The sequence below is a fragment of the Gasterosteus aculeatus genome, chromosome 11 (assembly GCF_964276395.1).
Source record: "Gasterosteus aculeatus chromosome 11, fGasAcu3.hap1.1, whole genome shotgun sequence".
Taxonomy (NCBI): Eukaryota; Metazoa; Chordata; class Actinopteri; order Perciformes; family Gasterosteidae; genus Gasterosteus; species Gasterosteus aculeatus.
This window is the reverse complement of record NC_135699.1, coordinates 7,068,590-7,082,975: the sequence shown is the minus strand read 5'-3', so window position 1 is coordinate 7,082,975 and position 14,386 is coordinate 7,068,590. Positions and strand designations below refer to the sequence as shown.

The following is a 14,386-nucleotide window of genomic DNA, read 5'->3' as shown; positions in this document are numbered from 1 at the left end:
TCTCTCTCTCTCTCCTTCTCCCCCCCCCCGCTCCTCCCTCATTCAGGAGCCACTTTGTTTAGTTTGGATTTGTTTTTTTTGTTCAGCGACGAGAAGGGTCGGAGGTCAGCGCGGCGGAGAGAGAGAGAGAACTCTTCGACTGCGCGGCCTCTCAATACGAAGACGTTGCTTCAGCAAATAGTCGGTAGCGCAGCCACACAAAACCAGAACATTAAGGACACAATTTGAACTCTACTTTTAATCTGAACCAGCAGCGGGACATCACTGTGTGCGCGCACGTGCATTTGTGTGTGTGTGTGTGTGTGTGTGTGTGTTGAGGTGGTTAGTAGTAAGGATGTTATGAGATGTTTCACCGATACATTGGAAGGTACAGTGCAGAAAGTGTTGTTATTCTCCACATGAACATGTTACATTGTTACCTTGCTGTACACAGTGATGAGGAACATCACCCACCGCCATAAAACACTGGCGGCCTTACACATGTACTTTCCTGCTGTTAGATGTCTGAGCCGCATCACAAATAACAAACAGGATATCTTCACACGGGACAAATATATTCTATTTTTTTTTCTCCTTTTGTAGACTATTATGCATGTCTACAAAATAAAAACACTCTAAGGAAAATTGCACGGAACAACACTACGAGCTTGAGTCAATCGAGTCCACAGACGACTGTTTCCACCGCGGAGAGAAGGGGTGAGGTCATCTGCTTTGTGCAGGTTTTTACATTTTTGTTGATACATCTGTGCAATGGAGCAGGTCTGAAAGGGGGAGAGACGCCGCGAGCGAGGAGCGCGGCGAACGCGTCGGCTCTCCTCCCGCCCCGGGTCCCCCCAACTCAGCGTGTCCTCGGGTGCGCCGCATCCAGACTCGGCTACAGAGCCCGGACGTCTTGGCCGATGGATTACGAAGCAGAGGTGTCCACGATGATGCAGAGAATTAGGAAAACTAGAAGGCATTCCAGCTTTTAAAACACACTCAACCCCCCAGAACCCCCCCCCCCCCCCCCCACCCTCCCTCCCCCCCTCCCATCCCCAAACCCAACTCTTTCCATTCGCTCTCTTCCCGGCCCGACTGTCCGCTCTCAGTCGGCGTAGAGGATGAAGCCGGAGAAGGTGCTGTACTTGTTGTTGTTTCCCCCGTGCGCTTTGCCTCCGTCCAGCTTGATGTAAATCTCGTCGCCCGCGTCCAGATGGAGGATGACGCTGTTGGAGGCGTAATCGTAGTTCTGGTCCGCGTCCTGGGCGATGGCGCTGGCGCGAACCTGGACGGACATGGAGGAGAAAGGGGAAGGCCCGTTAGCGCCGGTCGGGACGGAGAGACGGACGGCGTATAGTCGGCGTATAGTCTTCCCTGTCAGCAGAACAGGGTGCATGCTGCAGGGAAATTAGAAGTGGCAGCGAACGGCTCTTATTGATTTTTTTTTTTTTGTTCCAGGACCTGCAGGCGTTCATGAGAAGAAGGATTTATTGGTGATAAATAAAAGCTTGATTATCTGTTAATAATGCTAATTAGATATTATGATCTTTTACTGGCAAACAAATGAGGCCACATTTGTAACTCAAATAACCTGAAAGTTGTCAGTGGTTTAAAGGAGTCTCTGCGCTACGGCAGAGTTCCGATCGCACGTATCATCTACCACATAATAATAACAACAACACATTTCTTAAAAAACAAAACGTCAAAAAGTTTTTTCATTTCTAAGTTTTCTGACACTTTCTTTTTCATTTTTGTATCAAACCTACAGGTCCAACCACAGGGTCAGTCAAACATTTGGCCTTTCTGTCAAGCAGATTTATGGGTTCCATCAAGCCGGCAGTCTTCCACAGAGGACCTTAACGTTCTACTTTGGAACAAAAGGTCCACAGGAAGAGAAAGTCTTTGAGAGCTTCTGCTTGTGGTGGAAATGATGAGAAATGAATAAAGAAACGCGTCGGACGCACACTAAAGATGAATAGAAATATTCCAAAATGTATTGCGAGGAGCAACAACAATTCAGAATTAGGTCGCAGAGAATTATTCATCTCTGTTTTGGATTTTTGTGTGTGAGCGTGTGTGTAGGTCTGTGTGTGTGTGTGTGTGTGTTTGATTCTGCCGCACTGGCTTGTAGGGAATTTTGGAGCAGTTTCTAAATAACCTGTCCTGGCTAATTAAGATCTCCACCACAAACATGTTCTGTCTCCCTGGAGAGGAAAGTGTAGCCGCAATGCCAAATGGGCGGTGAAACGATAGTGTGTGTGTGTGTGTGTGTGTGTGTGTTTGTGCGCTTGTTCGGTTATGTGTGACTAATTGCACATATTATGATCAGGAACAAGTACTACAAAATTCTGTATCTCAAGTCACAATTTGTAACTATTTGTAACCTTTTTGGGGGCAGAATACAATATTCATACAATTTAAAAAGGGGAAAAACAGCACTGCTGAATGTCACAGACTGGATATAGATTAGTAGACAGTCGTGAAAAGTTAAACCTTTATTTTCAGACGGACACAAAGGAAACTGAGAATAGTTAATATCAGCGAATAAAGGAGATATCATCTCTTTTTATTCCAGGCGTTCTTCTCACTTGTCAAAACATCACTCAATATGCCACTCAAGTCTGGTAAAGTCACTCCCACCACACTGATCACTATCACTATTCCTTTTAGGCAATTTAGCAGATTTTGCCGAGCCACCAAAAGGCTTTGTGCAACTTTTTGTCAGACAAGTAGAACTATTCCAATTGGCTAGTTAATTCAATCAGAAAACCGGCTCCTCCAGTCCATGTCAACGTGTCCCCTCGGAAAGACACTTTATGCCAAACTGTGTGTGTGAGAACGGGTTCACTCCTGGTGGGGAGGTGGCACCTGGTGCGTGAGCCCCTGTCACCAGTGTAAGAACGGATGCGAATGACATTTTGTGTCAAAGCGCTCACATTAACCTAAAAGGAGCAGAGCAACCGACGCTCGCCAAACGCATCTCAGTGCCACTAAAAAATGACTAACGAGGTCAACAGAATCGGGCCTAGCTTAGATAGAATCAGTAAGAAAAGATCATTATTTTCTCTTGAGATGAAACAAAGAAAGCCCCGCACATCCTTTAAAGTATCCATCGGTTAAATGAGCCAATTAGTCACTTGGTCTGGCCGCAGCGGTTTAACCCGAATCAATATTTTACATGCATTTGAAGTATTTTCCTGTGGCTAATTATCGGGTCTCCGAGGTGCATTCCAGCCCTTTCCTCGGCTGCCTTTTTGACTACATAGCTTTAAATCTCTGCTCTCGGAACAGGTGTCGACAAGCCGGCCCAACGGGCGGCAGAGAGGATGCCTGATAATTAGTTGCCCTATTTAAGGAGCACACGCGATAGGCGTATTGACAAATGTTATGAGAGGCCAGCTACTGACAGAGAGCTACTGCACAGAAAGCGTCACTGTTGCCAAACCCAACAGGGAACCCGGAGCAGCTTCACCTGACATAAAGATATCAGGCAAAAAAAAAATGAAGTAATTATTCCACTTGACCGACCGAAAGTTTGACCTAAACTGTCAATTAGCGTCTGTAGATTTCTGTGTTCTCTGTTGTTTCTGCTGCAGCATGTCGTTGACCACGGCAGATATGAAAGTCTGTTACAGAAACAGCACCGATTCTAAAGAGACGGATGTCAGAGTCTCAAATGTTAAATGCTGTTCTCCCGAGCAGCACAATGACAAAGTGGCACGAGCGGCTGGAGTGAGCCTTTCCTGCACCGCTGCTCTGGAAAGCGTTCAAGTGGTTAAGTGCCATATCAGTGACTCCCCCACGCTGAAGACCAGGCTGAGTGCTGCAGCATGTTGATGACATCCTATCGCAGACAACATCTCCTCATCTCGGGTCGGCCCCCATCCTCCCGTGCTGTATATTTACATCTTCAACGCTGAGGAAAAGCTACGATATCGGTCGACATTAAGTACACGGACAGCGCGGCCGGCTAAACATTTCACCCCTAATAGAAATATACCATTTGAATTACGCACCAGATCAGTATCAAGCTTTTAGTTGTAGGACTAATAGCTGATAGACTTCTTGTGACGCATCTCCTGGCGTTGAGCTGAGAAGCGGTAGACTCTCCTTCAGCCCTCAATGTGTTTGTTTGTCGGTGATTTACGAGAAAAAAGAACTTCTCTTGTTTTTCAAGGTAAAATGAACAGTGACACCTCCTTACTGACCCTTATGTGTTGAAGGGAACGTGCGCGCATCTAATGTCCATGCAGCAACACTTCATGAAAATCCGCAGGACTTTACTTTTAGTTGAAATGTTTAAATGAGTTTCGGAGTGCGTGTCAAACAACACACCTTCGACAGTGAAAGTCGCGTCGGTGTGAATGTGAAACGTCCTTCAAGGCTGATTGGAATGATTTCATTCTGAGGTTTTAAGATGAAGGAGTTATATATGGAACATAGTTATTGTTTATTCTGTTGATTAAATCGAGCGCAGCTCATATCAACTTGCAAACAAAGCCCCCTGTTGGGGTTCTGAGATGCCGGCGTCCAGAGCATATTAATATGATGTGATGTTCCCCGAGCGCGCAAAGTCAACAGCATCCTATTAGAAGGTTAGCGCCTCGGGTTGGCGGGAGAGTGGGTGATGACGGCTCGGGAGGATTCGTCAGTTGGGATTTTTAATGAGACTTTTTCAAATGATTTTTGCATTCCAGGTGTTTGCACATGGACCTGCGACCTCTGGCAATGTCACAGATGTGTAATACCTTTAAATTATTCTCTTCATTTGCTCTTTATGGAATTCAAGCAGTCTACCAGTGCATGATTTATTTATTTCTTTTCTCTTCGTGGGGAGGAGAACCGGGGAAATATAAATATAACATTTTCCTTCAGCAGAGACAGAATGAGCAAAGCCCTGATGAAAGTAAACTTCCCTGAAATCCTTCCAGTACTTCCACAGTTATATTTTTGTCTTGTGTTGTTTCTTTGCTCTAATGGTTTTTAATCTCCTTCTGGGACTATACTGTCTAGGCCTTCTTACTTTGCTTTCAATGATCAGCACGCATGAATTAAGCCTCACTATTTCTGAAATAATGATGACGGAGCTCACATTGGAGCTAATTTTCTTTCTCCTTTTTATATATTTCACATGAGGTTCACGCACAGGCGATGGCTGATGTATAGCCAGAGACAAGCACAACGAGCAGCCGACTGGCAGCGCGTGACCTTGACGCTGAATATGTAGAGGATCTTTGACAAGACAAACAAGGCTGCAGGCGTCGGCCCCGGCCGTGGTAAATGAGGTGTCGGGCGATGTTGTCTTCCTTCTGGCTGCTCGCGCGGGTTTTTATCCGTCACATCGTCGACGTGATGGCTTTGATTGAATATTATTCTGAGCGGAGACACGGAAAAATGCAAAAGGCTCAATGGGCAATGCGCAAAGAGAAAAAGTGAAGTGCGGATTCTCTCCACAGTGTGCACTGTGTACAGTAGCTGTGAATATCTGTGGTTTATGTGAGCATCACGGACTGTAACGCGTGGTATGTGTTTTAAAAACTGCCTCTGGTTAAAAGGCATTTTTACATCCCCCCCCCCCCCAGCAGCTGTATTGTGCGTCTGTTCTAAAACCTTATGGGCTTGCGGTTTAGGAAAAACGGGACAATTTGAAGATGTGTCTGTTGTGTCTGGTGCAAGAGGGATCCATTAACGTCCCACCGGGACATCTTACAAGAGGCTTTGTCACCGTGACAAGGACGTTTCTCGCCCATGGGGATTTGTTGACTTGATGTTGAGCCTCCATTTTGGATCAACGGGTCTATCGGTCCTCCCTAAATCAAAGTGTACTGCTGTCTAATTGTGTTTGAACATCCCAGCCGTGAACTGCATGCCTAATGGCAGCTTAGATAGTTATTGAGCCTCACATATACGGACACACACGTTGCACGTTGATGGGTGAGACACATGCTCACCCATCAACGTGCATCTCTGCACGCACGGGAATTTTACAAGACTAACAAGAAGGGGTAAGTGGTTGCAAGAGAATTTAGTCAGAAAGCAACAGTTTTTCTATGTCTCGCCGGTTTATTTGTCGCAGGAACTTAAGTGAAAACATGATAAAAGGAAGAAAACGGCGAGAGGAGATCTGCCATCTGTAAGAGGCCAGTAGCAAAAGGCTCCTTGAATTCCTGCTTAGCCTCCTTTGTAACAGCCTGACTTTGCTGCACGGCCCTCTCGCTGTTTATTAAATTTGTTGACACCAATGCTGAATATGAATCTGGTGTTCAACCCAACTAGGGTAGGAACTAACCCGAGGCCAGAATGGCCGTGTCGAGAATGTATCAGCAAACAACAAAGCGGGTGAAATCAACAGAGCTCCTCTTGAAAGGGCCACTGCGAGAGGCTCGTCACGCCTTTGACCTGCTATCCCGCCACTCTTTTCTCTCGCGTGTCTGACTCATCACGCTCGGTTAATTACTGAGACACGCGGCGCCGTGTGCCTCCAGCCTCAGCACCCGAGACCACAATCACTGCCTCCAGCATTGTCTGACGAGAGACTTTTACCGCAGAATGTTCAACCTTTGTTCACTCTAAGCCTGTTTTTCTTTCAGCGTGCTCCCTCGTAACCCCCGAGGCACCGAGATCTTTCCTTTTTTCTCTTGAATGAAAAAAAAAAAGGGCTCCACCGAAATGAGGCGGTGAGAGTTTCGGAATAACCACTGGATGAGCAGCAGACTGTCAGACATTCTTCATACAGCAGCCAATTCGTCATCTTTTACTGTCTCACCCATTTTCATTTGAACGGTTGTTCAAAGGGGGGGGGGGGGGGGCGGGTTTAGTAGGTGTTAAACACATTGATTTATGTATCAGACTGTGACTCATTTGAAGCCATTGACTTCCTGCTTCCCGAGAAGATAATTGTGGGTATCACTGAGGACTGAATTCGGGGGGGACGGCTGAATGTCAGGGGCGTGGGGAGAGACGGAGAGAGAGATGTTTGCATAAGAGGGCCAGGGGCACTTGTCTATCTCCCATATGGCCCTCATTATAATGAAGAACTCTTGTGAGTCAACACCATAGCATCCCTGAGTCAGTTGGCCACAGGAGACAATCCGTATCCCATTTTAGACTGTATGCTTTTGCCCCGACGAATCCACGAGACATTATAGCAGCATTTCATTCGCCGAGCGGAGATGCCGGCCCGGCGAATGTGTTGCACTAATGTCTCTGTGGAGCTCGACGTATAATGTTTCGATAGGCAATAGAGTTATTATGGACAAGTGGTGGGCAGTTTCCGAGCAAGTTTTGAAACTCCACCAATAAATGATAGATTTTCCCACCCGTTCCAGCAGGTGACAGCCGGCGTCATCTTGACATTTCTAATCTGTGTGGTATTTCCGGACAGCAGGGGCCAATCTTCATTTGATAGCCCTCGCACCTAATTAGACCGGCTCTAATGTTCTACTCGGCAGAGTGTCAAATCCAATGTCCAATTACGGAGCAGATCAAGGCCAAAGGTCCCCTCCACTACCTCTCGTGGATGATTATAGAAGATGTGCCATAGCATACATCACGCGGAGGGAAATGGGTCCCTCAGAAGAAGAGATGCGCACACGCACGCGTACACATAAGGGGATCAATACCGCAGGCAAAGAGGCCGAGGGGCCGAGGGTGTCTCTCTCAAACCCTGTTTGTCTGTTTCAGACAGAGTCTCTCTGTCGCGCCGGGCAGACACACAGAGGCCTCTCAGTGCTGCAGTCACTGCACGATGAAGAATTTGCAGGTCTGAACATTAGCAGAATGTTAAAATCAATCAGGTCAAAGTGTGTTGCCGAACATGCGTGTAGAAACCGTGCATGTTACTTTTTCTGGGAAGAAAAACATAATCAATGAGGAACCCAACCCACCTCGAGCGACGAGCTCATGAATGGAATGTCACCCCCTGTCAAACAGAGCAGACCTCATCCAGATGGCTGTGCTCCTACTTTTGATGTGGGGATTGTCACCACATACTAAACACAATGTGTGGGTATCACCTGTCCATACGGCAACCAGATAAAAAGTTGTGTGTTTGTGTGCAAGCTTAAGCGCCCCGCCCCCCCCCCACCCCTCCGCTCCACTCCCGCGGTGTGGATGATGGACTGAGGGAAGTGGCGTGAGAAGGAAAGAAGACACACTGAATTTGAGCAACTCTAAAAGGGGTTAAGAAATACAAAACAATAAAACAGAGTATCTTTTCTTTAAACCGAGCACAAAAACGTGATCTAAGAAAAGGGCGGTGCGCTTTAACTCGTTCTGTTATTGTGCGATGCATCAGGCGAAAATATTGATGTCGTTGTGTGTCGGCAAATCAACTCTGCGATTCGGTTTTTCAACAAGTTTTCCTTTTTCAACGCCAAACCGTTCTCTGCTCCGTCCGGGAAAAGTGTGCGTCTGCAGACCTGACGTGTAGAGGAGAGATGGAGGACGGCGCACAGTTGGTGTAGGCATTGGGCTAGGAGGGTGTGGTGAAAGGGAGGGGGGCTCATGGAGGAAGAGACTGCAGCTGTAATTGCTAAGGAAGAGCCATGTGCACGAAGGACGTAGAAGCTTATTAAAGGAGGAGACGGAGTGATTATTTACTATGGTCCTCTAGAGAGGCCGACGCTGAAGTCATCGCTTTTAATTAACTTTGAAACGTTTTTTTTGCGGATTAATAACAATATTAAGAAGGGAATGGGGAGGAGAAGCGCAAACACATCCTGGATCTGGTTCAAGCTTTTTAATTACAATTAAACAGCCTTGATGGCACAATGGCACAATAACTACGCCTTTCCTGTCCTCTTTTCTTCCTCTGCCCGTGACTGCATCCGTCGAGCATGTCTTCGGTGTCGGCGCTGTGTCTCTCGGGACTTGTCCAACGGCAGCTTTTAACAAAGCATTGATTTCCTAAAGAGATTTTAGGGTCGGTCGGAACATTTGGCACAAGAGCGGGTGGCGAAGGAGCCAAAAGACTGTGTGGAAGGGAACTTGGAAGGCTAAAGGCTGCTCTGCTGGAAGTAGCTTTCCCATTTGTTTGTTTACCAGGAAAACTGCACTTCTTTTTGGTCTAGCTTGAAAAAGTGTCACGGTTTTGTGCTGCACTCTGGAGGTGGAAGTAGAGGAGAAGAAATTAAGTCCTATGGATGCAGATGTGAGTGCACAGCTGGTAAGGACCCCTGGAGTTGGAGGAGCACACACAGGAGTGAAACAGCGCTTGCGGGGCCCGGAAACCCGCTGCTCCCCCAAAGCCAGAGGATGATGAAATACTAGTATTGTCTCCAATTCCCTTGCCTCCCTCGTCCAGACCCACGGTGTGGTTTTCTGCAGCCTTAATGAGCTGAGGAAAGCACCAGTGCGACTGCAGGAGCTTGGCTTTGACTCTCGAGCACTTCATCAATGATGTAGCATGAGTTGGTTCAACATTTATAACCATTCACAGTCACTTACACGGGCCGAGGCTCCTGGGGGGTGAAGGGGTGTGGTAGGGAGGGGTTCTCTATCGGCCAAACACACAAGCTAACAAACGCCACAGCAAGGAGGAAAGCTTTTTGTTTTTGTTTTTGCGTAAGCTAGCGAAATAGACGCGCTTACCACTTTATAAACATTAGGCGGGTCTCTGGAGATGCGCACCGCGTTTGTCTAACTTAAGTACCTCCCCAACCTCCTGTCGGGAGGACAAAGAAGCCGGAACAGAAGGCGTTTTATAGGAACATATGCTCTTCTTCCCCTATTATGTATCAATGCTTTAACGCCCACCCATAAACATTACTGTTGAGTGAGACATTATTTATAGAAGAAGATTGCTGTAACTCGTGTTTCTCTTGCTGGCGGTGGACTTGCCGAGGGTAAAGGTATAAACCTCCGGCTGCCTCGGTGAGACTGCAGCTTCTCCAACGCAACCGATACCAGCTGCTTATTTATTTATTATTCATTTCCATGTTCACATACTTACACTGTAGGACCCCGACATATTTCTGCTCTAATCCAAATCTCTGTCTCTTAATTCAAAGTGTTATATCACAGCCAGCATGATGGCCGCTGGGAGTTGGAGGATAAGATTTCTATTGACTTTTATTGCTCATTGCAGAGCTGTGCTGAACAACCTGAGGATGGTGATCAGAAATCCCACAGCGTCCATGAAATGGGCTTCTAATGATGCCTTTGCATGGGATCTCTGTATTGGATCTCCCAGTGTGTCACCAGCAGCACATCTGATTACAGAACTGTGTCTCCATGTGTACAATTCCCTTATAAGGATCAACGTGGCAAGAAATAAAGTGCAGCTGAGCAGTAAATATTTGAGAAAACATGCCAATGTGCTCACAGGCCACCTGCATTGCCACACCTCCTCTTGATTTCTTCTCAACTACATTTGAACACAGAATGGAAGCTTTGATAAAGTGTTTTTAGCATTCCATATTTTTTGAGCAGGTAACTAAAATTGTACTTGGACCAATTATAGTTAGTTGTTGCAGAATAACCATTTTTAATTGGCGATTTTGCGTTTTAGTTTTTAATTTATTTATTCATTCATTTATTTTTAATTTAATTTATTCCCCTTTTCTAAGTTTTTTTTTCACGTGAAGATAACAGATCTGACGGCTGATCGGGAGGCTCACATTAACTAACCCGAGAGGACCCTGCGGGGCCCAAATGAAATTACAGCCCCATTAAAATGATGCATCAAGAAGATCGCGTCTTAATGCATTTAACAAGGCTGCAAAGACGGATTACTGCAGCGGTGAAATGTCCACACGATCCACTGTTGTGCTGGCGCAGACAGGTGTCCATATGCGTAAAGATTCCCCCTTCACTTTAATGCCGCTAAAGCTCACTAAAAGTCATACAACATGTAATAATGCAAACGGAAAATAAAAGGGTGCACACACGGCTTTCATGGCTATATAAATAAGACTAATAATAATCATGATAAAAAGCGTCACTATAAATTAGCCAGAAATTCAGTATAACCACTATTATTTTACATGAAACACTTTAAATTAATAGTAAAATCTGCTTGATATTAATCCCAATTCGGAAAAGTCGGAATCGTCCAAAGTTCTAAATCTTACTGCGTAAATGCAAAAAGAAAAGATCAGCGCGCACTCAAAATGTGGACACAAAAATGCGTCCGTCCTTTGGTTCGCGGTACGCGGCAATGCGCAGCATCATGCGAGGAGGCGAAGCGGGCTGCAGCCACGCAACTCGACTCTGTCTCCAGGCGCGCGCGGAGCCACAGCTGTGCGCTCGGGGGCTGTCGGCACGGCAGATGCGCACGCTTGCCTCACAACACCACTTGTTATTCCTTGGTTTTTTTAAACAATCGGGTCCCTGCGACGTGGAATTTTAATGTTGCTTTTCTAAGCAAGAGAGAGTGTCACAGCGGCAGGTCGCGGCGGGGGACGGGAGGAGAATGAGCGTCAGGTCAGTCAGGAAAGAGGAAAGAAAACTTTAGAAAGCACTAACCTGGCCATTCTTGCAGAGGTCTGCCCACATGCTGGTGCCATCTCCTCCTCTCATCAGCACGTTATAGATGAAGAAGTATGTGCCTGGAATGCTGCAGATGAACTTGCCCGCGATGCCATCATAGTTGTTGCCTAGGTTGGTGACCACATCGTCAAACTTGAGGATCTCGTAGCCTTCGTGGGGGTTTTTGAGCCCCGCGTAGAAGGCAACCCGAGGCACCGTGCTGTAGGTGGCCGTGCTGATAGCTCCGTCCCCCCCCAGACCCAAAATCCCAGTCCGTCCTTGGTCCCCTCTGTCGCCGGGAGGCCCCACCGGTCCTGGTGGACCCGGTTCTCCCGGTGGTCCCGGCGGTCCCGGCTTGCCTGGCCTGCCAGGCTTTCCCTGTGGGCCCTGCAGTAAGGTGGAGGGCGGAAGCACATTGCTGTGGTCGCTCAGCGCCTCCGCCTCCGCCTGCAGACCGGTGGAGGTGGTGCTGCTGGCCGGAGTGCCCTTGTTCAGGTAGGGGTCGCACACCATACGACAGGTGCCCAGCATCTCATAGTGGCTGGCATCTGTACCCACGGAGCTGACCAGTACGGGGATGAGGACCACCAGCACCAGGACCAGCATAACCCCTACGGCAGCCGCCACCAGGGTCTTCCTCCCGATGCTGAGTCGGGGAAGGGGCTGCGCTGCCAGCGTGGGTCTCCCGGGGGCAGAAATGGTGACTGCTTGGTGAGGGGAGCCTGTCACCGTCGAAAGGGATCCCGAGATCCCGAGAAGAGTTGCGAGAGGACCGGCGAGTGTGGGACGGTGAGCCAGAGACCCACATACACTTGATACTCCTCAATGTTCTGCTCAGTCACACTAAAGTAGGCATGCAGTCACTCACACATGCAAAAAGAGCCACGGAGACCCGCGTGCACACACAGGGAGACATTCAGCCTGTACTTACAAACACAATCTGACTTGTGAGAAGAAGCCAGAAGGATGCAGATCCCAGGGGAATGGAGTGAGAGACAGAGGGAGAGAGAGAGAGAGAGAGAGAGAGAGAGAGAAAGAGAGAAAGAGAGAAAAGGATGAGTGGGTGAGTGTGAAAGATACCGAGCAGCCACTGGATCTGTGTGTGCGCGTGTGTGTGTGTGTGTTGTGTGTATGTGTGTGTGTGTGTGTGTGTGCGAGAGTGCGTGTGGGGAGTTTGTGGTGCCGGATTCTCAGGCTTGGCTTTTTATACGCCAGTAGCAGCAGCCCCCCCCCACGCCCTCCCCTCCGCTCCCCCATCGAGTGAGAGGTTGGTGTGGTTACGTCCCCTTCTCTCTCTTCGGCTCACTCGGAGGAAGGACTCTCACCATTCCTTCCTCTCTACCGCTCGCCTGAACCACCCAATCACCAACACGACCCCCCCCCCCCCCACCCCCTTCCATCCCTCCCTCCCTCCCTCCCTCGCCCCCAACACTCACCCCCTTGACCATCTTGCACCCCCTCTTTCATCGCTTTCTTTACTTCTCTCCTGTCTCTCCCTCCTCCCCAGTGTTGATGCCATTTCTCGCTCCCCGGCTGTCTCCTCTCGCTCATCAGCGTCAACACTCTAAAAATAAAGATGGAGCTGTGGAAAGACAATCTTTTTTTTTCTTCTTTTTTTTCTGGAGGTGGTTTCTAGAGATTCTTGCATATACTGTATGTACACAGAGACAAGGCAACGCTTAACCTGCTATAACAGGAAGTGCTAACAGCTTCTCAAAGAAAAAAAGAAGTGATAATTACAAAAGTGAATGCCAAGTAAGCGATTCAAACGGAAACAGCTTGACCTGTACAATATAAATTAAACATTGCGATAACACATAAAATGAGAGTTTTTAATGGTCTTAGTGGAAAATCACATTGAGGCAAAACTGTTCTGAAATCTTTGTTTTAATATTCTTAGTGGCACATCCCATATTGGGTCACTTTTTAAGGGTAAAAGCAGTCAATCTATCCTTCTAAGGGCCAGTGACATTTACGCTCTTCTGCTGTTATTTCATTCCCTCCTTTGCCACCTGAACGCGCTGACACCGTTTGTTATTGGTGTCTTTTTTTAGTTATTGATTTCATGGTTTTAATCAAATCAAGGGTCCAGGTTGGGAAGAAAAAAAATCTATATGCAGCAGTGATGTCATTTGTTTGACATTTTCATCCCTTGGAGTGATGAATGGTGGAGTAGGAAAGCAAATGACAAAGGCTTTACAAACAGTGTCCTCGTGTGAAATATGTGTTGTGTTTGCAGGGAGGTCAGACCTCAGTGTTCTTGGTCTCAATTCAATCCAGAACCCAAAATGGACAAATCCCCTGAAAGTTGTATGGTGAGAATATGATGCGTCCCAGTCAGTACGATCTGCTGATGGCAGAACACTATTATGATAAATACTGTATCCGGCTGAAGAAAACCACTTCCAGGGGTTCCACCTACAAAACAAGTTGGTCCAAAAGTAAAGTTGGTTTACGCCCCCACCCAATACAGAGATGGAGAGAGAAAAAGAAGACAAAAGAGAGAGAGAGTCACACAGCGCTGCTTTTCTGAGAATAGAAGAACAAATATTTTCTGATGGTTTCATGGCGGTAACGTTCTTAAGCACAAATAAATATCATACCCTCAGCAGAACAAACACTCCTCTTCTTAGTTTTTCCTTCAGCATTCCAATGATTACATGGAGCGCACGCCACTAAAGCAGTGAACCTACATGCTGCTCATTGTTCATAGTGCATTTGAAGGAGTCATTTTCCGCTTACATCGTGACGTGAACACACATTTTTGGCTTGATGGTCCGATGTACCTGCGAGGATGGAGGGTCATGGGGATGTTGTACTTATCAGTGGAGTCAGATGGTGTTGTCACTGGCTGGAATGTAAATCTGCTGATTCTTGGCTTTCGCGCGGTTGCCCGTTCCTGGCTCGGATAGAACCGCTTGTGCCTGAAACTGGATGG

The 14,386-nt window shown here is 47.3% G+C and overlaps 1 protein-coding gene across 1 annotated transcript; it reads right to left on the bottom strand.

Annotated features, from left to right (window-relative positions):
• Nucleotides 1-540: 540 nt before the first annotated feature.
• On the bottom strand, nt 541-12,627 carry c1ql1l2 (complement component 1, q subcomponent-like 1-like 2). The gene is made up of 2 exons (XM_078084728.1): nt 11,446-12,627; nt 541-1,264 (listed from the first exon to the last, which is right to left on the bottom strand). Exons 1-2 carry the CDS (start codon nt 12,052-12,054, stop codon nt 1,085-1,087), a joined length of 789 nt encoding a protein of 262 aa, XP_077940854.1. The 5' UTR covers nt 12,055-12,627; the 3' UTR covers nt 541-1,084.
• Between the last annotated feature and the right edge of the window lie 1,759 nt (nt 12,628-14,386).